Source organism: Sebastes fasciatus, chromosome 5, assembly GCF_043250625.1.
Source record: "Sebastes fasciatus isolate fSebFas1 chromosome 5, fSebFas1.pri, whole genome shotgun sequence".
NCBI lineage: Eukaryota > Metazoa > Chordata > Actinopteri > Perciformes > Sebastidae > Sebastes > Sebastes fasciatus.
Genome location: NC_133799.1, coordinates 35,366,751 through 35,394,202, shown reverse-complemented (window position 1 = coordinate 35,394,202; position 27,452 = coordinate 35,366,751). Strand labels below are relative to the sequence as shown.

Below are 27,452 nucleotides of genomic sequence, written 5' to 3'. Positions count from 1 at the left end.
GATATTTCATAGAATTTCTGACTCAACTCATTTTCTTATACCATTGATTTGTACAGGCCTAATGTTTTATAAATAAAATGTTCAGATTCTTGTCTGTGGGGTAGAGTAACTCCCTTTGGCCTGGACATTGGGGCTTTGTAACGTTGCAGACCTTTTACATGCACAAAAACTATATAACACACGAACGGAGAGGGAAAAAAAGCATAATAGTTCCTCTTTAAAGTAGTGTTTGTTATTGGTGGAGTTAATTGTAAAGACCGGATTACGCCTACAAACATGGACACAGACATCGCGACATGAAATATACTCTCCAAATAATTTTGTGTTTTTTTCTTTTTACAGGAACTTTTTCAATGAAGCAGCCTTTCGCCGTGGATCCGTCTCGTTCTACCAAATTTGCATTCAAGGACAGTTCAGGATCCTACAAGTAAAACAATCAGTTGATGTCTTTAGACTCAAATTTAAAGGGACTGTTTGTAAGAATCAGAAATTGCTTGTTAACAGCGACACCTGTGGATGTAAGTAAACAAAAGTCAGCGTCCTGTTGCTCACGCTTGTGCTCGCTCTACATAGACATGAACGAGCATCGCTCAAAACAGTGAGGCGACACACGTCAGCTAAAACCACAATATCACTCTATATTTCAGCTGCTTGGCAGTAATTTTAGCTGACCAGACGAAGTTCTCTCTATGAATCAATGCTGATCCTAGTGTTGGCTGTTCCTGCTTCAGCCTCCCGACCGTGCCGGAGGGAACAGGGGAGACACCGGAGTTTTGGTCGGAGACGATAATGTGTCTCGCTGCGGAGCCCCGTCACTTCTCAAGACACGGGAAACCTCTGTTGGTCTGGAGGAGCTGCAGCAGTTATTTCTGCACAAACGTCCACTGTACATTCACTAGATATTCTCAGAGCTAAACTAACTCTTCTGCAGTGTGGAGTGTGCGCGCATGCACGTGAGAGTGGAGCGAAAGAGTGAGAACGAGCGTGGTGTGTGAGTGAAGGCAGGCAGAAGAGCAGAGTACAGCAGAGACTCCGCCCCTAGAGACCAAAGCTACGGTCTCCCCCGCGTCCTCCGACCGCGGCCAACACTGTTTAACAGACGGGCTTCACTAGATAGAACTTAGCGGTTTCGGTGCTTCCATGTAGTTTGTGTTGGAGTCTGAGTCTGAACAACGCAGCCACACACGAACGCGCATGGGACACCGACCCGCAATGATTTATACGTGTGAGAAGTTACAAACAGTCCCTTAAGTGTGAGGGCTTTCAAGTTGAACAGTTCAGTAAATCTCACCAACATTCTGTCAAAGTGCAAAGCTAGCTGACCTGTGTGTGTTTTTCTGTGTCTGTGTGTGCTTCCCAGAGAAGATGATGACATCAATGATGTAGCCTCCATGGCTGGAGTCAACCTGAGAGAGGAGAATGCACAGATCTTGACCACCGTGGTGGGCTCTGTGGTGCAGTCATGCCCGGATCAGCTCTTCCTCTCTCCCAACCCGGTGCTCAGCCGAATCCTCCATACAGGTACAGGAGAACATACTGAGGCAGAGTTCGGCCAACATACCGGACTCAACATTTCATTTAAGCATTAATTACATCAGTATTACTGCAGGCTATTCTTTGACACTAGACAAAGTAGTTTAACAGCCACAAACAGACAGCATGACATAACAAAACTGCAGTTTCTCTTCTCTTAATATATTAGATTTATATAGCGCTTTTTAGTGAAACTCTAGTTAAACTCTTACACACAAAGGACCCAATCAAAATAGGCCTCATAATATATTTTTCACAAGGAATTATGTTTATTGAAATGGGGCCGGGCTATATTTAAAATGGTGACAGAACTTTGTCAGATGCCACATTAAATATATTCATTAAAGGTTCTCTATATAATATTCAGAACATTAAAGGATCAGTGTGGAGGATTTAGCGACATCTAGCGGTGAGGTTGCAGAGTCAGTGCGTAGTGTGTGTGTGTGTGTGTACTTGGGAAGTGAGTGGTGAATCGAGAGAGAGGGAGAGAGCGGCGGTGAACAGTGAGCTAGTGAAGCAGAAGGCAGAGTTAGTTTAGCTCTGAGATCATCAGTGAGTGTTCAGTGGAAGCTGCAGATTGTGCAGAAATAAATGCTGCAGCTCCTCCAGACCAACGGAGGAGTGGAGTGACGGGGGTTAACCCTGGAGAGAGTAACGTTACGGACTCCTGCTAGGTGGAGTGACGGGGGTTAAACCTGGAGAGAGTAACGTTATGGACTCCTGCTGAGTGGAGTGACGGGGGTTAACTCTGGAGAGAGTAACCTTATAATGTCTACCTGAGTCTATGGAGTCAGCATTAATATATCATCGTGAACTATTGTCTATGTAAAGATATAGAGGAGTAATGTCTACCTGAGCAGAGAATGAAGTCTCTCTGCATCTGTGTGTGTTTTAATCGGAGCTTCTTTGTGCTTTGTTGACATCGCCTGGCCGGCCGTGTGTGCCTTTTCGTCCCTGTAAGTGTGCCTCACTGGCTCGCTCATGACTGCCACTCTTCAATGCGCTCATATGGCGGTTACAGCTGATAACGCCATCGTTGTGCAACTATAACGCCCCCCCCCTGTTCCCCCTCAGGTTAACACTGTTAGCTCTGTCAGCAGCGTTGCCGTTGTTTGCACACGTTGTTATCACAGTTAGCTGCTAGCCGCCGGCTCAGCCAGAGGCAATACATATGCTCTGAATTTCGTATCGCGCACTTATAAAGTCACAAGATTTTGTATTAATAAAATCTCTTGGAAATGAAATGCGGTTGCACGATTTGAGTTTATAATACCAGTTGCCGTTTCAACCTTAGCGATAATGTGTGTTTGACTCTTTTTGTGATACTTTCTACCAGATGTTTTGCATCTCCCGTGTTACAGGACAGGCATCGGGAGTGACGGATGTCGGTCCAGAGGTGGTAGCTCTGGTTTCTCATGCCACTCAGGAGTTTCTCCACGGGCTGCTGGAGAAGCTCACCGTGATGGCAGAACACCGCAAGGCAGCCCTGAAGGTGCAGCAGTCTGAACCAAAACAACAACTTCCATATTAGGGAGTGATTTTTGTATTCATTCAGTACACTATAAAATGTCTCTGAAAACATTTGAAGTAAGCATTGGAGATTTTAGACTCTTTTTAGGGGCTGCTCAAGCACACTTTCATCTCAGCACCCCTCAAAAATAATGATCAAACTGTCTGAGACCGGCTGACATTACTGTCTTTGAGAGGCTGTTCCATATGGCCTCAGATTTGCTATAGAGCAAATAATATATTTATTCACACGTGAAGATATGAACAATATACGTCCTCACGCACCAGTTCAACACACTCTCACTACAGTTGTACAAGCGGCTGCATACACAGCTGTCCTGAGTATTCTGTCTGCACACAGCAGACATCTTGACATGTCATTGCGGGGTAAACACAGGTGTAATTAGTAACATTAATAATTATGGCCCTGTTCCATTTAGGTGTGCCAGGGCCCTGATATAGTGCATGCTGACTCACTGGAATGGCTGTAACTAGGGATGTCCATAATTAACTGTTTAACCGTTAACCGACATTAAGCATTTTAACCAATTAACGCTATCGGTTAAAACGATTAAAAGAAATGTTAATAATTAACTCAAAAGCTGAGCGGCTCGTCTCTTTAAGGAGAAAAACCTGGTCCACCTTAACATCCCACCTTAAGAGGTGGAGCCGGAGTTGCAGGATACAGGAAGTTGGCTCCGGTCTCTGGCTCGCTTGAGCGGAGTAGAGGAGTTGAAGTTTCGTAGCATTTATTCACCGACAAATAAACTGTACACACACTGCTACACCTACGATCACAGCTAGAACGCCACCAACAACCTCACACTCACCACCAACACACACACACGGTCTGTTGGAAACTCGCTAAAGTTACGCAGACTACGTGTGGTGGCGAGCACGAAGCCTCCGGCAATGCTAGAGCTGCTAATGTAGCTCAAATACACTCGCTAAAGTTACGCCGGGGAGACAAAGGATCGTTACGCCGTGCAGACACACAGCTGACAACCTGCTAAAGTAAACTAAATGTGCGGTGGAGACTTTTACTGGGAAAGTGGCTGCATGTCCGCGACACTACACGCAGCATCGTAGCTGCTAAGTTAACGCTCCCGGACGGTGAACTGGAGACTCCCGTCAACAAATATCTGTTGTGCTCCTGCAGCTGGTACACCGCTGCATGCGAGGCACAAATCTTGTCGGTTAACGATAAATAATCAGTTAACGATGGTCGGTTAATGGGTTAAGAACATTTTTAAATAATGAGCATCCCTAGCTGTGACACTAATCAGAACCACAAAACCTGTGTTTACCCCGCAGTGACATGTCAAAATGGCTGCTGTGAAAGGGGCCTGTGGCACTGTTTTTAAACACAATTTTTAAACATGTGTACTGGTTGGACAGTGTGTCATGTTTACATTTTGATTAGTATTCTGTTATTGCTGTATATCTGCGCTAAGTATTTAGTTTGCTCCTGATAAAAATCACCAAAGTGGCAGCAGAGTGAAGTTGCATTCCGTTCTCAGGGTAAAGTCTAAGACCCCGTGCGTGCGTACGTGCGTGTTTGTTTGTTTGTGTTGCAACAGGAGGACTCGTGGCATGCCAAAGTGAGTGATGTGCGCTCCCAGCTTCGCTTCCTGGAGGAAGTGGACAGTTTGAAGAAGAAGAGGAAAGATGAAGAGGAGAGAGAGATACTGCTGCGTTTGGCCAGAGTAAGCTAGGCTAGGCCAGAAAGTAGCACGGCTCTTGTATGATTTTAAACCACTATTATTTATTATTATTATTATTATTCAGATTAAAACCAACATGAGTGTGTTTTTATGATATGAAGTTTGCCTTTTAAAACGGTAATAGTTGTTTTGTATATATTTGTGTGCCAGTTTAGGTCACAGCAGCAGTTTCTATGGAACCCCTATGACTATTCCTGCCTATATTTAGGTCAGTTCTGCTTATTAATTCGACATCTGTCTGTTTTTGATCAGAGTCGCTCACACACCGAGGATCCACAGCATCAGCAGCTCAAGCAAAGGGCCAAAGAGGTGTGTATGTGTTTCATCCTGGAGAAAGCTATTCAGCTCTACCGCAGCACTTATACCAGTAACTGTATAGCGACATCACAACGGAAGTCCCGGCGGCTTGTTTAAAGGCCACAGTTTCTGAAAACGGAGCTGTGAGCATTTCTCCGTGGACTGTGTGTGTTGTGATACTGTCACAGTATTTATATACTGTAGCACCTTGACCTGCTTTATTATCACTAAAGACTTGTACATCTCACTTTGTTTTGTGGGCTTTCATGTTCACTCTACTAAATCTAAGATGGAAAGGTTTTTTTGGAGTATTTTATTTAGTTTTTGTTTGCAAAATGAAAACCTTTTGGTAAAAAGCTAGAAAATAACAGTTCATGGATATGAGCTCAGTAGAGGGAAGCCTAAGGCAGGGGTCTGCAACCTGTGGCTCCGGAGAAAAAAAAGTCGTATGAGAATGAAGTCATAATATTATAAAGTAGTAATTTGACGTGTTATTTTCTTTTTTTCTCGTAAAGTTATGACTTTATTCTCGTAATATTAAATTTTTTTTTCTTTTAAAGTAATGCCTTTATCTCGTAATATTATGACTTTTTTTCTCGTAAAGTTATGACTTCACAGTGGGGTGTTTTAACTCAGGTTAGTTCATTTTGAACTAAGTTGATATACAGACGTAGGCAAAGTTGTTGGTAACGTTCCGTTAAAGAGAGAAAAACCCACAATGGTCACTGAAATAACTTGAAACTGACAAAAGTAATAATAAATAAAAATTCACTGAAAATTAACTAATGAAAATCAGATATTGTTTTTGAATTATGGTTCAGCAGAATCATTTAAAAAAACAAACTAATGAAACTGGCCTAGACAAAAATGATGGTAACATTAACTTAATATTTTGTTGCACAACCTTTTGAGGCAATCACTGCAATCAAGTGATTTCTGTAACTCTCAATGAGACTTCTGCACCTGTTGACAGGTATGTTGGCCCACTCCTCGTGAGCAAACTGCTCCAGCTGTCTCAGGTTTGAAGGGTGCCTTCTCCAGACTGTATGTTTCAGCTCCTTCCACAGATGTTCAATAGGATTTAGATCAGGGCTCATAGAAGGCCACTTCAGAATAGTCCAATGTTTTGTTCTTAGCCATTCTTGGGTGTTTTTAGCTGTGTTTTGGGTCATTATCCTGTTTGAGGACCCATGACCTGCAACTGAGACCAAGCTTTCTGACACTGGGCAGCACATTTCGCTCCAGAATGCCTTGATAGTCTTGAGATTTCATTGCACCCTGCACAGATTCAAGACACCCTGTGCCAGATGCAACAAAGCAGCCCCATAACATAACCGAGCCTCCTCCATGTTTCACATTAGGTACAGTGTTCTTTTCTTTGGATGCTTAATTTTTGCGTCTGTAAACATAGAGCTGATGTGACTTGCCAAAAAGCTCCAGTTTTGTCTCATCTGTCCAAAGGACATTCTCCCAGAAGCTTTGTGGCTTGTCAATATGCATTTTGGAAAATTCCAGTCTCGCTTTTTTATGATTTGGTGTCCTCCTGGGTCGTCTTCCATTAAGTCCACTTTGGCTCAAACAGTGACGGATGGTGCGATCTGACACTGATGTACCTTCACTTGGAGTTCACCTCTAATCTCTTTGGAAGTTGTTCTGGGCTCTTTGGTTACCATTCGTATTATCCGTCTCTTCAATATGTCATCAATTTTCCCCTTGCGGCCACGTCCAGGGAGGTTGGCTACAGTCCCATGGACCTTAAACTTCTGAATAATATGTGCAGCTGTAGTCACAGGAACATCAGGCTGCTTGGAGATGGTCTTATAGCCTTTACCTTTAACATGGAGGTCTATAATGTTCTTTCTGATCTCCTGAGACAACTCTCTCCTTAGCTTTCTGTGGTCCATGTTCAGTGTGGTACACACCATGATGCCAAACAGCACAGTGACTACTTTTCATCCTTTAACTAGGCAGACTGACTGATTACAAGTTTGAAGATACCTGTGATGCTATTTACAGGACACACCTTAGTTTAATATGTCCCTATGGTCACATTATTTTACATCTTTTCTAGGGGTACCATCATTTTTGTCTAGGCCAGTTTCATTAGTTTGTTTTTTTTAAATGATTCTGCTGAACCATAATTCAAAAACAATATCTGATTTTCATTAGTTAATTTTCAGTGAATTTTTATTTATTATTACTTTTGTCAGTTTCAAGTTATTTCAGTGACCATTGTGGGTTTTTCTCTCTTTAACGGAACGTTACCAACAACTTTGCCTGTCTGTAAATCTACATTTTGACATTTTTGGGTCCAACAGTCTTGCACAGTAAACTGTTGCCACAGATTCATAACACCCATAATCTTCATTTTCTATGGGAGCGAAAGGCTCCTGGTATTTTTCAGTGTACACTGTAAAGAATTGTTGTTTGGGAACTCTTTAAATCCGTGCTATTTTCCCATGCTAATTGTTCCTTTAGTAAGGCAATAGTGTGCGTGATGTTGTTTGCCGGCAGTGCAGTGAGAAGTGTGAGGTAGCTGAAAGACACCGTTAGCAGTGTGGCTATTTAAGAAGGCAGTAAAACCCTCTCAGGCTGCTGTGTAGTTCCCAGCCTTCACACTCCCAGAGGGTTTCTCCACAGCAAAAACAACCCTGTTCATGTACATGCTGCCACCCCTACACACACACTCAACCACTGCACCGTACACTCACTACACTCTCAAAGTTTGAATAGGGGTGCTAAGTAAAGTCCCAGGTCACTGTTGGAGAAATTTACAGTAGTAATTAAAAAGGAGGTAATTTACGTGATTGATTCCTCCAAGTTCAAATCCCATTGGAAGTGAAAGACAAGATGTATTTAGTGAATGAAATAAATCATTAAAGGAATAGTTCAACATAAGGAAATAGGCTTATTTGCTGTTAGGGCTGTGTGTTGGCAAGAATCTGGTGATACAATACGGATCATGATACAGGGTTACCATTCAATATATTACGGTATATTGAGATCTGTAAGCCTCTGCACCACCATGGCCAGAGGGCACTGTGTTATCGGGATGTCCGTCTCATTCATGTGAACAGCAGATCTCAGGAACACCTTGGGGGAATTTCTTCAAATTTGGTACAAACGTCCACTTGGACTCAAAAGGTGAACGGATTCAATTTTGGTGGTCATAGGTAGGGATGTCACGATACCAGAAATCTAGTAGTCGATACCAATACCAGTGATTTTCCACGATTCTCGGTACCAATTCAATACCACGGTAAAAAACATTACAAAAAACAGACTCCAAATACTGGGTTTGTGTCCGGCAAGTCCAGGGCACGGACCAATCAGCGTCTTGTGGAGCTACTCGCAGCTCCTCACAGGATGGCTTAGGTTTGTGAGACGACAGAGAGGCGACTTCGTTATAAACGTAGACTGTATAAAATGTGGAAATTGTCTCTGTGGCGTCACTCATTGGTATCTAAAGAGCAAAAATGAAGCTCAAAGTGGGCGGCTCCCGGAGACTCCGGCCGTCGCCATCTAGGCAGTGATGTTAACCCTGCACTGCGGCACCAACAGTAGCCCACATGCAGATGAACGGAAGCTGGGTCGCAACACTCAGAGCTCGCCCTGCTCAGAATACACCAGCAAAGCTTGTGTTGATGCCAACACACCGGCAAAAGTCACCGCCAGCAAAAGTCCGCGGACTTTACTGGTATGTTCTGAGCGGGGTTAGCGGGGGACCTCTGTGCACTGCAGCATGGAAGAAGACCTGGTCCCGTAACCGTTGCTCCCGGTTGCCGGTTGGTACCGGTGCTAACACATAAAATAATCAAGACCACATTTTCACTAATCCGTCGTCTCTCTTCTCTTTTCAGTTACAACAAATAGAAGAAGCTCAGCTGCAGCAAAGAGAGGCCAACCTCGCTGCTCTGGCTGCCATCGGGCCTCGCAAGAAGAGACCTGTGGAGTCGACTGAAAGCCAGGTTGGTCTGTGTGCCATCTCGCTTCTGTTTTGAAGACAAAACCAGTAAAGCACCTGTTTACATTAAGGACTGCAATGAGACTTCCACTTAGAGCAGATATTCCTCATTAAAAACTAGGGATGCACCGATAGCGATACCAGTATCGGGTATCGGGTCCGATACTGGTATGGTGCTCATGAACTCCTACTCGTATTCGCAAAACGGCTCCAATACCACTTTACGGTGGTGTGCCCGACCCCGCTGGACCAGGATCCCACCTCAGCCGGTGCGCGCCGACCCTCACTTTTATTGCGCCACGGGGTTTTGCTTGCACCCTCTGACTCGCGCATGCGTTACACTCCTTGGTCCGTGTTTCAAGACGGGTCGGGTGGGTTGCCGACATCGCCGCAGACCCATGGCGCCTTTTACGTGGGCCGAGCCCCAATCTTGCGGCACGATGCGGTTGGGTCACACTGACTGTCGATAGTCGCACCGGGAGCAGGTGGCCCTCCCCGGCGGGGAGAGAGGGCACAGCGAGCCCTTTGTCCACGATGCGGTGAGGTCCGGGCGGGGAGCACTGTAAAACTGCGGCCGCGAGCCACCCTCGCCCCAAGCCTTTCCAAGCCGGCCTAGAGCCAGTCGCGGCGCACCGCCTCATATGTGGGACTCCCCAGCCTGCCGTGTGCCGCTCACACCCTTCAGCTGGCTGTTAACAAGGTTTTTTTGGCACAGAGGAGTACTCGTATCGGTACTCGGTATCGGCGAGTACCCAAATGTAAGTACTTGTACTCGGTCTGAAAAAAAGTGGTATCAGTGCATCCCTTTTAAAAACTTACAAGGAGATTGTAGAACTGCTGGAAGGCTTTTAATGTGAAACACCTGTCCACTTACAGCATTTATATTAACTCACACTAGAATCAGTCCTCTAAAAGGAAGACAACCATTTAAATAGTGCTGGACTATAACATCCCTGTGTCACACTGCTCTGATGTTTCTAGCACTGTGACAACGACCAACACTCATGTAGCGTGCTAGTTTAGATGTTGATTCCTTATGAAGGAAGAGCTACAGAAGACAGACAAAAACAACATCTTGCCAGCTGGCTGCCAAAGAAGAAAACCAAACTCAAACAGCCATGAGTGTTTTGCATTAAGAATGCAGATAGAAAAGGCACCACAGTAAAAAAAAAAAATACTAAGCACCAAGCAGAGAAACAGAATCTAAAACATGTCACACATTATCTTCTTAACACCAAAGATTGTAACAGAATAAAAGCACCGATGATGGATAAAAAATAAAAGGAAGCAGGATGTTCCATATTACGCAGACACAGGAAGCCTGCAGCTTACCACAGCTAGCATGTGTGAGACTGTTAGTTTAGCTCATTGAGTCTTTAATTCTCTGTGTGTTTAAGTCGCAGCCCTGCAGGCTGTGGGTTTAAAGATGAAGACGCTCTGTTAACTGCACAGACTTCCCACTGCCTTTGAACTCCATTACCCAGCGGAGCCGGCTGCCTGCCGCCTCCCTAACTCCTTCCTCTCACAGCCACAGGGCTTCCTCTACCTCTTCACAGGCTTTATCTCAGCTGGCTCAGTACATACACCGATGACAAGAACTGTGGAGGAGTGATGGCAGATGTGTTGGGAGCTCTTCTTTCTCACTCTTTAGCACGTGTTACTGAACATATTGAACTAGGGATGTCACGATACTAAAAATCTAGTAGTCGATACCAATAACAGTGAATTTCCACGATTCTCGATACCAAGTTCAATACCACGGTAAAAACAAAAACAATAAATCCCATACAATTCAACACGTACTCTTTTTTTATTAAAAACATTTGAACATTACAAAAAAGAGGCATATAGCCTTTAAGTAATAAATAAAAAGATTTGGCCCTTTTTGTTTATTCAGGCGTATCAGCAGCATGTTATCAATCGATAGTCAGACGATGAACACTACATACTGACCATGAATGCATCTGGTCCGTCAGCTCAGAGTAGCAGGAGTAGGAGGCAGAGGATTTGTTGTCAAAGCGAAAAGCAAACGCACCTATTTGGCAATATTTCATGTTTAATCCCAATGCTATAAGGGAACCGTAACATTAATGAGGTAATCGCCGTGACGTGGATGGAGCTGTCACAGCCGGTGGTGCACGGAGTAGCGGCGCCAGGTAGACCCCCGCAGCGGAGCCCCTCAGCAAAAGCACTACCGGAGAGGCCAGACACACCGCCACCCGACGGTAAAGATCAGAGTCAGCGCTCTGCACATGTTGACCGTCATCTTTTCTTGTAAAATGTGCGGTGTAATCGGTGACACCGGTGTTGTCACAAGTTTATTAACCGGTGGGGGAATTGTCCTCACTGTCACATCCCTACCAACGACCATTACAGGCATCGTACGGTACCTTCTGTACTGTAGAAAAAGAGTACCGTCACTTTTTTAGAATTTTGGCATCAACTTGATACCGAAGTATCGGTTCTCGTGACATCCCTATACTAAACATACTGAACATACCTACACAGAACTAGAGAAACAGGTTATTGGGCTACTGTCAAACATAAGCACTGTTGTTTAGGCCTAATCTCTACATTGATAATAAGCTTTCTGTTTTATCATAATATTTACATTGTTTTACTTTATAATAATTCAAGGACTTGGTTGACTTTGGGATTTGGCAGAGTGGGAATGCACTAGAGCTGTACCGAATGTCTTTTTTGCGTGCGTGTGTGCGTGCGTATGTTACCATAACCCGCGGGTTGTTGGTTGACTCTTGCATCACTAATGCGCAGCCACAACTGGATTCTAATTCTATGAATAGTCCCTGTAGTCCCCCAGTGGTGAAATGAGTTACTGATGAGTTCCGATCCACAGAGTCCCCTTACACTCCCTTACAAAGACCTGCAGCTCTTTCATCAACACCTCCCCACCTCATGACCTGATGACATTGAGGATGTCACTGATGTTGATTAGGATATTCATGATGATGATGATATTGATGGCATTGTTGATGTTGTTAATGATGATGATGACAAAAGAAAAGGATATCTCTGCTTCTATCGCTGTGCCTCTGTGCTGTGCCTCTGTGCGTTGCCTCTGTGCCTTGCCTCCGTGCTCTACCTCTGTGCCTTGCCTCTGTGCTCTGCCTCTGTGCCTTGCCTCCGTGCGTTGCCTCTGTGCTCTGCCTCTGTGCCTTGCCTCTGTGCGTTGCCTCGCCTCTGTGCTCTGCCTCTGTGCCTTGCCTCTGTGCGTTGCCTCGCCTCTGTGCTCTGCCTCTGTGCTCTGCCTCTGTGCTGTGCCTCTGTGCGTTGCCTCTGTGCTCTGCCTCGCCTCTGTGCCCTGCCTCTGTGCGTTGCCTCTGTGCTCTGCCTGTCAGCACCTGTGTCTGATCAGACTTGAAGCTGTTGTTGGTTATTACTCACGTTGTTCCCTCCTATCTAGATCCTTGCTTGTGTTGTACGAACTCTCAGATGTCCGTCGCTTTAGATAAAAGCGTCTGCTAAATGAAATTGTAGAATAGTATAGTAATAATTATATTACTGTAGCCTAATCTGTATCTGCAACTGTGCAGAAATACCAGCTTCAAACACAATTTATAGATACCGTTGAACGTCCTGGTAAAGGGTAGTACCTTCGCTATTCTGTCCTGGTAGAGGGTAGTACCTTCAGTATTCTGTCCTGGTAAAGGGTAGTACCTTCAGTATTCTGGCAGGCTACTGGTGTGTATGTTTCTGACCAAATTGTCAGAAACAGACTCCACAACGGTGGCATGAGGGTCCGACGTCCTCTAGTGGGACCTGTGCTCACAGCCTAGCACCGTGCAGCTCCATTGGCATTCACCAGAGAACACCAGAATTGGCAGGTCCGCTACTGGCGCCCCGTTCTCTTCACAGATGAGAGAAGGTTCACGCCGAGCACACGTGACAGGCGTGAAAGAGTCTGGAGTCGCAGCGGTGAACGTTATGCTGCCTGTAACATCATCCAGCATGACTGGTTTGGCGGTGGGTCAGTGATGGTCTGGGGAGGCAAATCCTTGGAGGGTCTCACAGACCTCCATGTTATAGCTAACGGTACCCTGACAGCTGTTAGGTACCGGGATGAAATCCTCAGAGCGATTGTCAGACCTTACGCTGGTGCAGTGGGCCCCGGGTTCCTCCTGGTGCAGGACAATGCCCGGCCTCATGTGGCCAGAGTGTGTAGACAGTTCCTGGATGACGAAGGCATCGATGCTAGGGATGCGCCGATACCGATACCAGTATTGGGTCCAATACTGTGCTCATGTACTCGTACTCGCAAAACGGCTCCGATACAACGGCACCAATACCACTTTACAGCAGCGCAACATTTACCTTTCGTCACCATCTTTCGGGTCCTCGCGCTCCACCTCCTTGACTGTGCGGACGAGAAGGGCCAGTGGTGCGCCCGACCCCGCTGGGCCAGGATCCCACATCAGCCGGCGCGCGCCGGCCCTCACTTTCATTGCGCCACAGGGTTTTGCTTGCACCCTCTGACTCGTGCGTGCGTTAAACTCCTCGGTCCGTGTTTGAAGACGGGTCGGGGTGGGTTGCCGACAACGCCACAGACCCCTGGCGCCTTTTACGCACAACACGGTTGGGGCACACTGAGGACAGTCCGCCCCGATTGACAGTCGCACCGGGAGCAGGGAGCCCCGTCACGGTGCGGCGAGGTCCGGACAGGGAGCGCTGTAAAGCTGTGGCCGTGAGCCACCTTCGTCCCGAGCTTTTCCAAGCCGACCTAGAGCCGGTCGCGGCGCACCGCCTCATATGCGGGACTCCCCAGCCTGTCGTGTGTTGCTCACACCCTCCAGGTGGCTGTTAACGGGGGTCTTTTGGAACAGAGAAGTACTTGTACTCGTACTCGGTTTGAAAAAAAGTGGTATCGGTGCATCCCTAATCGATGTCATTGACCGGCCCTCATGTTCCCCTGACCTAAATCCAACTGAACACCTATGGGACGTTATGTGTCAGTTCATCCAACGCCGCCAAGTACCTCCACAGACTGTCCAGGAGCTCACTGATCCAGGTCTGGGAGGATATCCCCCAGGACACCATCCGCCAACTCATCAGGAGCATGCCCAGATGTTGTTGGGAGTACATACAGGCACGCGGGGGCCGTACACACTACTGAGTCACATTATGAGTTGCCGTGATGAAATTCACCCAAGTTGGATCAGCCTGTGATTTCAGTTTTTACTTTGATTTTCGGTGTGATTTTGAATCCAGCCCTCAATGAGTTGATGATTTTGGTTTCCATTGACCGTTGTTACGTAATTTTGTTCTAAACAAATTATACAATGTTCATCGGTAAAGATTTTACACTTGAATAATTCTTTCATCAAGATCTGATGTGTGATATAAGTGTTCCCTTCATTGTTTTGAGCAGTGTATATCTGAAAACAGTCTCTTTAATGTTTACTTGCGTTGTGTGTGTGTGTGTGTGTGTGTGTGTGTGTGTGTGTGTGTGTGTGTGTGTTTGTGTGTGTGTCAGGTGACTCTGCTGCCCAGACAGGGTGTTCAGAGAGTGACTCGGGTCATGCTGAGGGATCTGCTGGTGTGTATGGAGCAGGACCACTTCCTGTGCCACTCTCTCACTCTGTACAAAGCGATGCTCTGACCACCTGATCTGTTAATGATATGATCGGTCTAATAATAATCTGCAGGAGATTTTGTTTTTTTTGTACTTGTCTCAGTTCTATCAGATATCTTTGTTTATTATCTAGTATTTATTTTTAGCATTTTGTTTAGAACATAGTGGTGGGGCAGTGATGGTAATCACCTGGTCTCTACAGCACTCCTAGTTTTGGTTTTGATGTTGATGAACCTGTGAGTGAGATTAAAAAATGATAAAATAAGAATAGAAGATAAGAGCTTCTAGGAAACACTGCTGCTTACTGAAAAGTGTTATCTGACCACTGTTGAAAAAGTGCAGTAAGTGTAATTGAGTTCTCAGTTGAATGTTGAGTTTGTCATTATTCTGCTTGTTGATTGTTTGACCATTAAAAGAAATAGAATGGGTCACATCCTGCAATTCACTGTGTCTTTGGTTGTTTTTTAGCCACAGAAGCAGCATAGCTCTGGGCACGGTAATGTTGGTCGGCCCAGAACTAAACCTTTAGTTTACGGTTATTGGATGGATTACCATAAAATAAACCTTTAGTTAACGGTTATTGGATGGATTACCATAAAATAAACATTTAGTTAACGGTTATTGGATGGATTACCATAAAATAAACATTTAGTTAGCGGTTATTGGATGGATTACCATAAAATAAACCTTTAGTAACAGTTATTGGATGGATTACCATAAAATGTTGTACACACATTCATATTCACCACAGGATGAATTGTTTGATGATCTTGTGACTTTTCATTTAGTGCCATCACCTGGTCAAAAAGTGGGTCAAATACTGGGCTTTTCCATACAGAGTCCCAGGCTACAAAACACGTATATCTACAAGACAGTTTGAATCAGCATTCACACTCTGAGTCAGAATTCACACTCTGAGTCAGCATTCACACAGGGAACTAAATCTCTACTTTAGATTTGCTCCTGGTTAAAGTAACTGATGGTCTGCAAATATTACAAAACAACACAACAGTACCTGCAAAAATGATCTATACACTGCAACTTATACACAGTTGTATTGAACATATACAGTACTTATACAACATAATGCATACAGTACATAACAAACCAGTAGCCTTGGCTGGAAACAATATCAATATGGTATTTGTATGATTGGGTTAGGGTTAGGGTGAGAGAGAGAGTGAGAGTGAGAGTGAGAGAGAGAGAGAACGAACCAGATTGAATGCACTGTCCATCAACTGCTCAACACTGTGGAGCTCCTAGTTCTCATTGAGACCTCTGGGATGTACGGCGTCTCATCTTTTTATCCAACTTTTTTCACTTTCTTTTCTCTGGGATACAGACCATCTTGGATTACTATGTATAACAGTAGTATGGACTGATTACCATCCATGTAACAGGAAGTGCTCAACCAATGGGGTACGTGTTTTTCTCTTATTAATGATGTTATACCTGTTGAGTAAATCTAACCAGAATAGAGTTGCTGGTTTCCCCCCCCATACTGTAAGTCACATTGTTAACATGTGACCAGGTAGACACAATCCCTGGCTCTAGGGTTGCCTCGTGTTCTAGTTTATATATCGTGCTATTATTACTGGTGTATCCAGTTTTGGTTTCTATAAAATTCCCCATAACCTCTGGGTTTAGGGTCATTTAGTGTTTTGATTTTGGCTTTGACTAGAACAGGGGTCAGCAACCTTTACTATCAAAAGAGACATTTTAGGCAAAAAAAAATAAAATCTGTCTGGAGTCACAAAACATTTGAGCATTGTGATGAAGAAAACGTCCCTATTTTCAGACTGACAGCTCTGCATTTTGCATTGCAGCTCTTATAGGTCTTGAGTGGGTCAATAGACCCAAGTGTGACGCAAATATACTCGTTTTTTCTAATCAACAGTGATATGTACAAGGTTTAAGGTTTTTTCTTAATCCCCTGAAATGTGTTTCAACAGGCAAAGAGCTGTCCTTTTCTGTAATTCCCACATATTTGTGTTTCAAATTCTTTTTAGTTTTAGTTTAGTTTATAGTCTTAAGTATATAGTCTATAGGTCTAATGCAGTGAGGGCCAAAGTGCAAATGTACTACTGAGTATTAGGGCCACATTGAGGGGGAAAAAATCGGAGATTTCCAGAATAAAGCCATATTACGAGAAAAAATTCATAACATTATGAGAAAAAAAAAGTCGTAATATTACGAGAATAGTCATAACTTAACGAGAAAAAAAAGTTGTAATATTAAGATAGTCAAAGGTTTATGAGAAAAAAGTCGTAATATTACGAGAATAAAGTCATAACTTTACGAGAGAAAAAAAGAAAATAACACGTAAAATTACTACTTTATAATATGACTTTTTTCTCATAAACCTTTGACTTTATTATCATATTTTTACGGCTTTTTTCTAGTAAACTTATGACTTTATTTTCATAATATGACTTTATTCTCGAAAACCTATGACATTATTCCATTAAACCTATGACTTTATTCTCGTAATAAACTGGGGGAAAAAGTTCGGAAACTTGCTCATATGTCGATTAGATCTCGCAGTAACATTTGATTAGTTTTACATAAACTCAGAAAAAAAAGTTTGGAAATTTGTGTTTGGTGGATTTCTCTCTGTTGTTACAATGCTAATTGGCATTGTATTTTACATCATTGGAAAGCATGTTTATTTACCTTCACAATGGTGTCCAACTTGTAAGGATCATGCATTTGTGGGATGAGCAGCACAGCTGATTATGTGGGTAGCGCCCAGGAAAAATGTTCCAAAATGCTCTGCCAATGGTAAACGGCTGGTGTCGACAACACGGACAATGGAACCTGAACCTGTGGGGGAATGTCATGTTCAGTGATGAGTCCAGGTTCTGTCTGCCAAAGTTGGATTGCAAGTAACCGCTTTTGGTGGGGGCAGTGTCATGGTGTGGGGCGGCATCTCCCTCACTGGCAAAACAAGGCTTGTCATCATTAAAGGCCATCTCAATGCAGTGAGATATCAGGATGAGATTCTGCAGCCAGTGGCGATCCCATATCTCCTCAATCTGGGACCTAACTTCATCCTCCAAGATGACAACGCTCGCCCCTACAGAGCCAGGGTTATCACAGACTACCTCCACAATGTGGGAGTAGAGAGAATGGAACGGCCTGCCAAGAGTCCAGACCTCAACCCAATTCAACACTTGCGGGATCAGCTTGGGCGTGCTGTACGTGTTAGTGACCAACACAACCACGCTGGCTGACCTGCAACGAATCCTGGTTGAGGAATGGAACGCCATCTCACAGCAACATGTGACCAGGTTGGTGACCAGCATGAGGAGGAGGTGCCAGGCTGTTGTGGCTGCGTATGGATCTTCCACCGCTACTGAGGCTCCCGACGGTGTATTAAATGAATAAAGTATAAAATAGCCAATATGTCATGTTTGTTCCTTGTTACTGATAGAGAGTTCAATCATCCAATCCACCAAACAACTCAAAACAAGTCAATACCAACAGGAGAATACACTGTTTACCATTGGCAGAGCATTTTGGCAAATTTTTCTTGGGCGCTACCCACATAATCAGCTGTGCTGCTCATCCTACAAATGCATGATCCTTACAAGTTGGACATCATTGTAAAGGTAAATAAACAGGCTTTCCAACAATGTAAAATACCAAAAACAAGTTTCCCAGTTTATTATGACTTTTTTCTCAAAATCTCAGATCCATTTTTTTTCCTCAATGTGGCCTTAATACTCCGTCATACCGTCGTACCATAGATATACAACAATGATAAATAAAAATGAAAATGTAAACAAAAAACTGTTATTCATTCCCAATTTTAAAATTCCACAGGGAGCCACTGGAGAGGAACTAAAGAGCCACATGTAACTCCGGAGCCGCAGGTTGCTGACCCCTGGACTAGAAGATCCTGTAGGTTTTTGTTTTTCCTGAAAGCTGCAATGATACTGTGGTCCTGTAATTCATCAGATCCTGTGATGAAGTGGTGGAAATTATTCTTAATCACTGTGACAAGGTAACTAAAGGGGGCTTTGTTTGAAAGTCTTGAAAACCTTTCTAAGGAAAGACCTGGAGTACACTCTAGTGGTCAAAGCTGCAAACAACACTCTAGTAGCAAGATTGAAATCTATGTGCTGTGTGCAGATTCTGTGAGATCTTAATAATTGTGACTTCACCAAGCCTGCAAACGTGTGCTTTGGATGGTGACTAGTTTTATAGAACAGAGCATATGTGTCTGTCTCTTTGAAGAACACTTTAAAGGGCCCATATTATGCTCATTTTCAGGTTCATACTTGTATTTTGTGTTTCTACTAGAACATGTTTACATGCTGTAATGTTAAAAAAACAAACCTTATTTTCCTCATACTGTCTGCCTGAATATACTTGTATTCACCCTCTGTCTGAAACGATCCGTTTTATTGCATTTCAATGGAATTGCAATGGAATTGCAATGGAATGCGTTGCTAGGCAACAGTTTGGATCCATGTTTACTTCCTGTCAGCTGATGTTATTTACATACACTGCAACAGGAAATAAACCAGGACACATTTAGAATGTTTGTTTAAAACCGTCTAATGGTCTAAATATTGTATATTTGTGACATCACAAATGGACAGAAATCCTAACGGCTTGTTTCAAACGCACAATTTCTGAATACGGGCAGTGTGTGTTTCTCCGTATATTGAGCGTTTTGATAGTTTAACAGTATTTATATATCACTTAAACCTGCTTTATAATATAAAATACATAAAAATCTCACTTTTTACAATATTGGACCTTTAATGTCAAATGTGTGAGAATTTGGAAAATTGACACCTTTGAAGGTTGTGATCTAGAAAGTCCACAGAAGTCATGCTCACAGAAGATTTCAGTTTAACATAAGTGTTGCGATTGTTCATAGTGGCTAGGAATATGTCAAAATCTTCTGTCGAATGAGTCCACACACCCCGGATATCGTCCAGAAACCTGTAATAATATAATGGTTGTTGTAAACATGAGGCCAATGCTGTGGTTTCCCATTCAGCCGTAAAGATATTGGCGCGGGCTGGGGCAAGGTTTTCACTCATGGCAGTTCCCTTTATTTGTAGAAAGAATTCATCCATTAAATTCAAAGTAATTTCTGGTTAAATTAATTTCCAGTAATTGTAATAATTCCTTGTCAGGTCTCTTTTTGAAAAATGTTTTTAATAAGTCAATATTTGTGTATAGACTGTCAATATCCATGGTGAACGAAACTGAATTTTCAGGGATATGGAATTTTTAAACCTTATTGACGAAATCATACGTTTCCTTGATATAACTGGAGTGTGTGGTCGACAGGGGATTAACAAAGAAGTCTATATATTCTGCAGTGCTATGTGATTCGTTACTGCAGTCAGAGACAATAGGGTTAGGGTTAGGTTAGTCCAGGGGTCAGCAACCTGCGGCTCCGGAGCCACATGCGGCTCTTTAGCCCCTCTCCGGATTTTTTAAAAAATTTGTGGAAATGAATACATTACATTTTCATTTTTATTTATCATTGTTGTAGGTCTATGGTACGAAGGTACGACGGAGTATTAGGGCCACTAGTGCTGCAGATACTCACAGTGAGAGGTGAGGTGTGAACTCAGAAACTTGAGGTTGTTTCTTTCACACAGTGGCAGGAGAAACCAGAGAAGTTGATCTCAGGGATCCCGATTTGAGTGTGAGGGAATTTCATTTTGGCCACTCTGAATGCCCTCTGTAACTGTCTGACAGCAGTCTGTTTGGCCTTTTGACATCCGTTGTTGATGCCAAAGGAGAGGATGACTTTCTCTCCAGTGGGAGTGAGTGACAATGGCTTTGTCTAAAATAACCTCCGCGTGCCTGAAGGTGGCACCTGGGTAGGCATCTATCTGGAGGTCTGGCACATTCACAGGGTGGGAACCTGGCCACATTAGACTCCCCGACGATGACCCATTTCCTGTGTATGGTGAGGGCCCAGTTTTGTAGTTTGCAGGTTGTGTTGAGGTGTCTAGTGGGCCGGCACTCAGCTGGTGGTGGTGGTGGTGGTGGTGGTATGGGAGTTTTGGCTGTTTGAGACGTGTCCAGGCTTGTGACAGAAGAAACACAGTTTCTCAACCTTAGAGCTGGACGGCACACTGGCATGCATCACATGCGCATCATCAGTGCTCTGGTTAGAGTCACGATGGAGGGAAGAACTCATCTGCCAGGATAGCGGCCTGCTGCAGATTGGTCGCCTTCTGCTCATTTAAATAAATGGCAGTATGCTCCGCTTAGGGTTAGGTTTGGGTTAAAACGTAACACTCTTATTGAGTGCTACGAGGTTCACGGGGACCAAGTGAGTAAAATACTTTTTAAATAATGCCGTAATAAAAATCATATAATGTATTCTAAAATCCTTAAAATCAATTGGGTCCACTTGCTCAAGAGAGACAGAGGAGAGATTGGTTTAAAAAAGGGCTGTAAGACTCCCATAAAACACTGTCCACTCAGCCCCTTCTTTAAATCTCAGGGGTTATGTAGAAGTACTGTTTTAGAGTGAATTCGCGGGAGAGCGAGGCCAACACGTCTGCTACATTCCAGCGTCACCGGAACTCCGAGGACATGCTATTGTATCATTATTATATTATTATTACTATTAGAAAAAGAAAACCCCCAAAAAATAATAAAGGGAGTGGAAAAACAAACATGAGTTTCAGTCATTCATTTGTGTGTGTGTGTGTGTGTGATCTTCAGATGATGAACAAGCTCTAACATAAACTCATTTCAGTCAGACAAGCTGCAATATACAGTATACCGTATTGTTTTGGGCTGGACCGCAGAGGGCCAAGTGTTGAAGTTTTTTATTGCGAGACAAAAGACAATACATTAACACAACAACAAGATGATGACAAGAACAGTGAGCACATAGCAGTTAACACATTTCTGCCATAGGATGAGAGAACCAAGTGGTGTGTGTGTGTGTGTGTGTGGAGTCTATAGGGTGGATATATGGCGAGAAGAGAGGTTAATAAAAAAACGAATTAATTCATTCATTAACAACAATAAAATAAGTAGTTAACTAAGGCTAACTAGAGGGAAGCATAGGGAAGGAAATAACTAAATAAATAAATGAGCAAGGAACATAATTAATTCTAATAATTAAAATAATAACAATAAGAATAATAACAGTTAGACAGAGTCAAGAGGGGTGCAGTCCCGTCGACCGGCAGCGAGGCACAACGGGGGCACCGTCAGGGACCTCCAGAGCAGGTCAGCAGGGTCAGTACGGCAGGGCCAACCAGGTTATTGTTTCATTTTGTACTTATAGATTTGAAGTTTTATTTGTGCATATATTAATTTCCCATACATATACACACGTACATTATTATTATTATAATTTTGTTATTATTATTATTATTTATTTATTTATTTTTTGACTGATTGGCCCAGATTTGGGCAGCCCCAAGACCTTTATAGGAGAAGGCTGGCCCATTGTGGGCATGATCCCTTTTTTAAAAAAAAAACGACATCCTCACGTGTCACAACTGCTACCACTTTCCTTAGGGAATGATATTATTAAATAGTATGATATTATGTCATAAATTAGTATGATATTATGGCGATGATGAAATACAAACAATTTGAGAGAGGAGAAAAAAATAAATATATATATATTTATATATCTTTAGGAGCATCGGAGGAATGTGTTCAGATAACCTGTCTCATGCACTACTGTCAGGATATAGTGACCGTTTTAATCATATTTGCTCCGTTTCTACCCACTGCTGCTTTAACCACTATCAGTTATACTATGTGTACCTGTAGTTTCCCTCCTGACCTCCAGGTGGCGACTTTCTTTCACTTTAAAGTGGAAAAACCAGACCGGAAGTACTTGAACCGGAAGTGTGGTTGTCTGGTTGTGATCTCGGGCTGGCGGCGGGATAGTTGTTTTGTTAGCTGACGAGCAGATTTGATCCGTTTCGAGGCGGCAGAGCTGCAGGTGAACCCGCACACACTCACGGTACGTGTCCACAGGCTCCGTGCTTTCCACGCTCCCCATTCATTGTCTATGCAAGCAGCCGCGCAATGCATTCCGGTAACGTGGCGTCGCGATTCGAGAGACTAGGCGTCACGACGCCCGCTCCTTATTTGCATGAAGTTGAAGTCCCGGCTACTTTATGCAAATCACGGGCGTCCGCCGCGACTCGCCGCCTCTCGAAACTCCCGATAATCTTTTAAACTAAACGTTGTCGATCCAAAATAAAGACAGATTCAGCAACTGCATGGATTATTTCTCGCCTCAAATGTTTTCAGAAACACATTTCAGTGAACTATTTACGTGAAATAAGAGAAGAAAGTTTCCAAACGAGCCTCCATACTGGTTCCGGTTTGAAAGCTGGGAGCAGCAGCCAATGGCGGGAAAGCGTTCGTCCAATCAGGAGCCGAGGGCCTTGTTTCTAGGGACAGCCCACCAAGCGTCCAATTTTGGTCGCGTCCGCTCGCGATAAAAAACGCCCCTGTGGACACGTACCATCAGCTCTCTCTATGCTCCCAGCTTTCAAACCGGAACCAGTATGGAGGCTCGTTTGGAAACTTTCTTCTCTTATTTCACCTAAATAGTTAACTGAAATGTGTTTCTGAAAACATTTGAGGCGAGAAATAACCCATGCAGTTGCTGGATCTGTCTTTATTTTGGCTCGACAACGTTTAGTTTAAAAGATTATCGGGAGTTTCGAGAGGCGGCGAGTCGCATCGGACGCCCGTGATTTGCATAAAGTAGCCAGGACCTCAACTTCATGCAAATAAGGAGCGGGCGTCGTGACGCCTAGTCTCTCGAATCGCGACGCCACGCTACCAGAATGCATTGCGCGGCTGCTTGCATAGACAATGAATGGGGAGCGGGGAAAGCACGGAGCCTGTGAACACGTACCGTAATGTGTGCTCCTGTTATCTGATTGAACTTCCGGTTCCTTTGTGTTTTAGTCCAGTTTGAGAGGAGTTTCTCAGTTTGTCTCAGTCGCTTTGCTTCGTTTCTACAATCATCCTCAACATGTGTAAAACAGGAAGTGCGTTTCTCCAAACAGTTGGTCCAAACCTGTCTCTTTAACCAGATCACACACATTGAGGCTTTTCTGTGTGACCTTTGATAGTTTCCATGGAAACCAGAGCATTCCTCAAGAGAAGAGCTGCAGCTGTTTTCACGCTAACATGGACCATGTTATCAGCACTACGTGGATGAGAGTAAAACCAGAGGAGACAGCAGGACCTGAATATCTCTGTGTGCTTTGATTTGTAGTGAGTCCCGGACAACAGAGTTCAGCACTGCTGGAGACCAGGACCAGGAGCACTACAAGAGCGAAATGGAGGAGGACCAGCAGAACCCGGACCAGTGGAGCAACAAGGTCCCCAGAAGACCAGCAGCAGGCTCGTCCTCTGATACCGCCGATGTTCAGGTCAGTGTTCCTGACTTCATGGCTTCATAACGACACTAAAGACACAAGGAATAGTCAATAACTGAATAAATTACTGTTTAAACGACACAAATCTGACATTTTTACTAGGGGTGGGTTATACATCAAATATAGTCGGTGTGTAAAATGACTATATCGCGAACTTTGACTACAAATTGTCATGTAATGTTTTTAAGCCGCCCTGCCGGCATGAGACTCGCTTTGGCATTTCCTTCTCCCTCCGGCTCCCTCTCAGACACACACACATACGTCACAAACTCCGCCCTCATGCAGACCTCTGTCCTGGGCGAGAGTGTGTGACGTATTCGGCCGGCGTGTTTTTGTATTTGGAGGGACGCAGCAGAGAGAGAAGTCCGGAGAAAGCGGAAGAACGATACGACCTGCAGTCTCACCAGTGTTTCCTCTATATGCCAGCAGCAGCACCGCTGATAAAATATGACCGCCGCTGAAGAATGTTTTATATGAGAGGAGAAGAGTTGGCTCCGTCTTATCTCTTTAGAAACTAACATTATATGATTTTGCGCTACAGCCGCTTCATATCCAGGTCAATTCACACCCCTGTGAGTAAAGCATATAAACAAGAATCTTTTCACTTACCAGATGTCAGCACAACGATTATAACAACATGCAGCGGTTAGATGTTAACAACGAAGCAAGCAATGCTGATCACTGATTCAGGATTATCATTCGCTGAAGGGAAAACAGTCCTGAGTGTCGCACAATAACGTTACAGACAGCAAACTATAGGCATATTAATCAACAGGGAATATTTGGAGCTTGGGCAGCGAGCGTGACCGCCGTAACCGGAGCAGCGCTTAAACTCTGGGTTAGTAGGCAGCACAGACTCGTGTCATTAAAGCAGCACATTTCCTCCATAATCAGAGCATTTAATTGATTAATAACTGATTGTACAATAAAAATAGGTATTAATAAATATGTATACAAATTAATTTATTAATCTATAAATAAATGGACAAAATTACAAAGTATTTCATTATTTGACATTTTAATGGTTAAGAAAACGATGAATTATGAAGAGAATTTACAAATGCAATATTAATCCATCAATAAATATTTCAAATTAAAAAGAGATTTACAAAAAATATAAAACAGTCAAGAAGTATATCATTTAAAAATACATTAATGAATTCATAAATAAATAATGGAATTTAAAATTGTATTTGAAAATGCAGTTTAAGAATAGAAATAAATAACTAGATTCACAAAGTGAATTAAGAATACTGGTTTTAATCAGGCATTTAAAAGGGCAACTTCTTTTCCCATTAGCATTAGCTTTTCCTTAATGTTTTTACTAAATGTATAAGCTATTGGATTTGCTGAGTCATTTAGCTTCTCCATTTAGCCTCTGCATTTAGCTTTTCCATGACCCTCACGGTCCTCCACGAATTAAAACAAGCTGAACCAATGCAAATTAGCCACGTGGGATGCAGTTTTGCTATCACTGACGTTCCATTACGGATTATGATCATCTTATTATCGCTTGATGAAAACATTAGTGAGTTGTTGGCTTCTTGCCACTCAGTCTGGGTAGCAACATTCATCATTGGACCGAGGTCTTTTGATTCAAATTGTTCATTCGCCAATAAGGTTATATGTGGGACAGATTCCGGCACAGCGTACCACTCTGAAATGAACAAATTTGGTGGTATGCTAAGTGCCACTTCCTGTTGTCCTATTACAATGTATTGTGTTTCCAATTCAACAGTCAAATTTCTTGTTTTCTCATCCCATTTTTCCTCAAATACTGCACTGCATGAGGGATCATAGAACATTGTGCAGTGATAGTCAGATAGTGGTTGAGTTGCTTCTGGAATTTGAACTCAAATACATTTTTCCCATTGTCTTAAGACTTTTGTTACAGGTTCAGTAACAATCACCCAGTCAATAGACTTTTGCACACTCAGATTATGTGAACATTTGAAAATGAAGGGGGACTGTCAATGTTCCACTGACATGCTGTAAATGTTCATTATGGTACTAGATAGGTCGCTCCACCATGGCTTCTCACTGACACTCTCTCTCTCTCTCTCTGTATGTCTGTTGCTATAGAAACGGAGAGGACGAAAGGGACTGATTAATCAGAGAGTTCACACTGGAGAGAAACTACACAGCTGTGATGAATGTGGGAAAACTTTCACTTCGGGGAGGAACCTCAAAGTCCACAAACGCTTTCACACTGGAGAGAAACCCTACAGCTGTGATGAATGTGGGGCAGCTTTCTTTATATCAAGTGACCTAAAAAGACATCAACGCATTCACATGGGAGAGAAACCCTACAGCTGTGATGAATGTGGGGCAACTTTCACTCGATCAGGTCACCTGAAAACACATCAACGCATTCACACTGGAGAAAAACCCTACAGCTGTGATGAATGTGGGGTAACTGTCACTCGATCAATTAACCTGAAAAAGCATCAACGCATTCACACTGGAGAGAGGCCGTACTGCTGTAACCTATGTGGGAAACGTTTTTCTCTGGATAGTTCCCTTAAAACCCACCAACGTATTCACACTGGAGAGAAACCGTACTGGTGTGACCAATGTGGGAAAACTTTTTCTCGGGATAGTTCTCTCCAAACCCACCAACGTATTCACACTGGAGAGAAACCGTACAGGTGTGACCAATGTGGTAAAACTTTTGCTCAGGGTAGTTCCCTTAAATCCCACCAACGCATTCACACTGCGTCGTTGTGAACATTTTTCAGAGCCCAGCTAGCTGTTTCCTCCTGCCTCCTCCCCATGCCCTGATAGCTGTGTTGTTATATGCTCAGCTTCTCTCCACATTGAAGGCTGACCAACAGTAAATTTATGTTTCAAACAGCATGTATGATTTCGTGGCTATGGCTACATACTTGGACCACCAGAAACTTCCCAGTGGGACTCCGTTATGAGGCTGAAATGTCAGAACATCTGGAAGAGTTTTCAAATCACAAGGAAGAGAACCAACCACAAACCTTTAAAAAATCTTAAAAGAAAATTCTGGTTTATTTCAACCTGAAGTATTTCCCATAAATGTAACCATTGGGACTCTATGGGTCACGCTTACTTTCCACTCAGCACCTCTGTTATAGATATTCAGGGAAACAAGGACTAGTGCAGAACATTGATATCAGGGACAGCTGCTCAAGCCTCCTACAACTTTGGACAATGAATCGCCTGTAGTGTGATGAGCAAAAGATGAAAATAATAATGCAGTTATTCCTTAGTTCTTGAAACTTCTTCCAGGAACTTTACCTTACGTCTCAGGACACTAAGTGGTGAGATCCTTAATTTACAACTAGCTTGGTTAAGCTCACAGAGGAGAAACAACAACAAGACTTAGTACCCATCCTGACCATTATGGCTGTTTATTGAATTATGGGTTAAAGGCCCTGACATCTGGTTCTGGG

General features: G+C 43.4%; 2 protein-coding genes across 7 annotated transcripts in view; both read left to right on the top strand.

The window, feature by feature from the left end:
- Positions 1 to 15,052, top strand: part of LOC141768531 (transcription initiation factor TFIID subunit 4-like) — a 32,482-nt gene extending 17,430 nt beyond the window's left edge. For all 6 annotated transcript variants that reach the window (XM_074636915.1, XM_074636918.1, XM_074636914.1 and 3 more), the window contains 7 exons: positions 343 to 427; positions 1,361 to 1,521; positions 2,895 to 3,025; positions 4,623 to 4,748; positions 5,019 to 5,075; positions 8,924 to 9,031; positions 14,519 to 15,052. In XM_074636915.1, coding sequence (XP_074493016.1) covers positions 343 to 427; positions 1,361 to 1,521; positions 2,895 to 3,025; positions 4,623 to 4,748; positions 5,019 to 5,075; positions 8,924 to 9,031; positions 14,519 to 14,644 — 794 coding nt within the window. In that variant the 3' untranslated portion in view covers positions 14,645 to 15,052. The remainder of the gene's footprint in view (positions 1 to 342; positions 428 to 1,360; positions 1,522 to 2,894; positions 3,026 to 4,622; positions 4,749 to 5,018; positions 5,076 to 8,923; positions 9,032 to 14,518) is intronic.
- Positions 15,053 to 23,779: 8,727 nt separating this feature from the next.
- Positions 23,780 to 27,452, top strand: LOC141768503 (uncharacterized). Its single transcript, XM_074636832.1, has 3 exons — positions 23,780 to 23,802; positions 23,868 to 24,024; positions 26,113 to 27,452. Exons 1-3 carry the CDS (start codon positions 23,780 to 23,782, stop codon positions 26,755 to 26,757), a joined length of 825 nt encoding a protein of 274 aa, XP_074492933.1. The 3' UTR covers positions 26,758 to 27,452.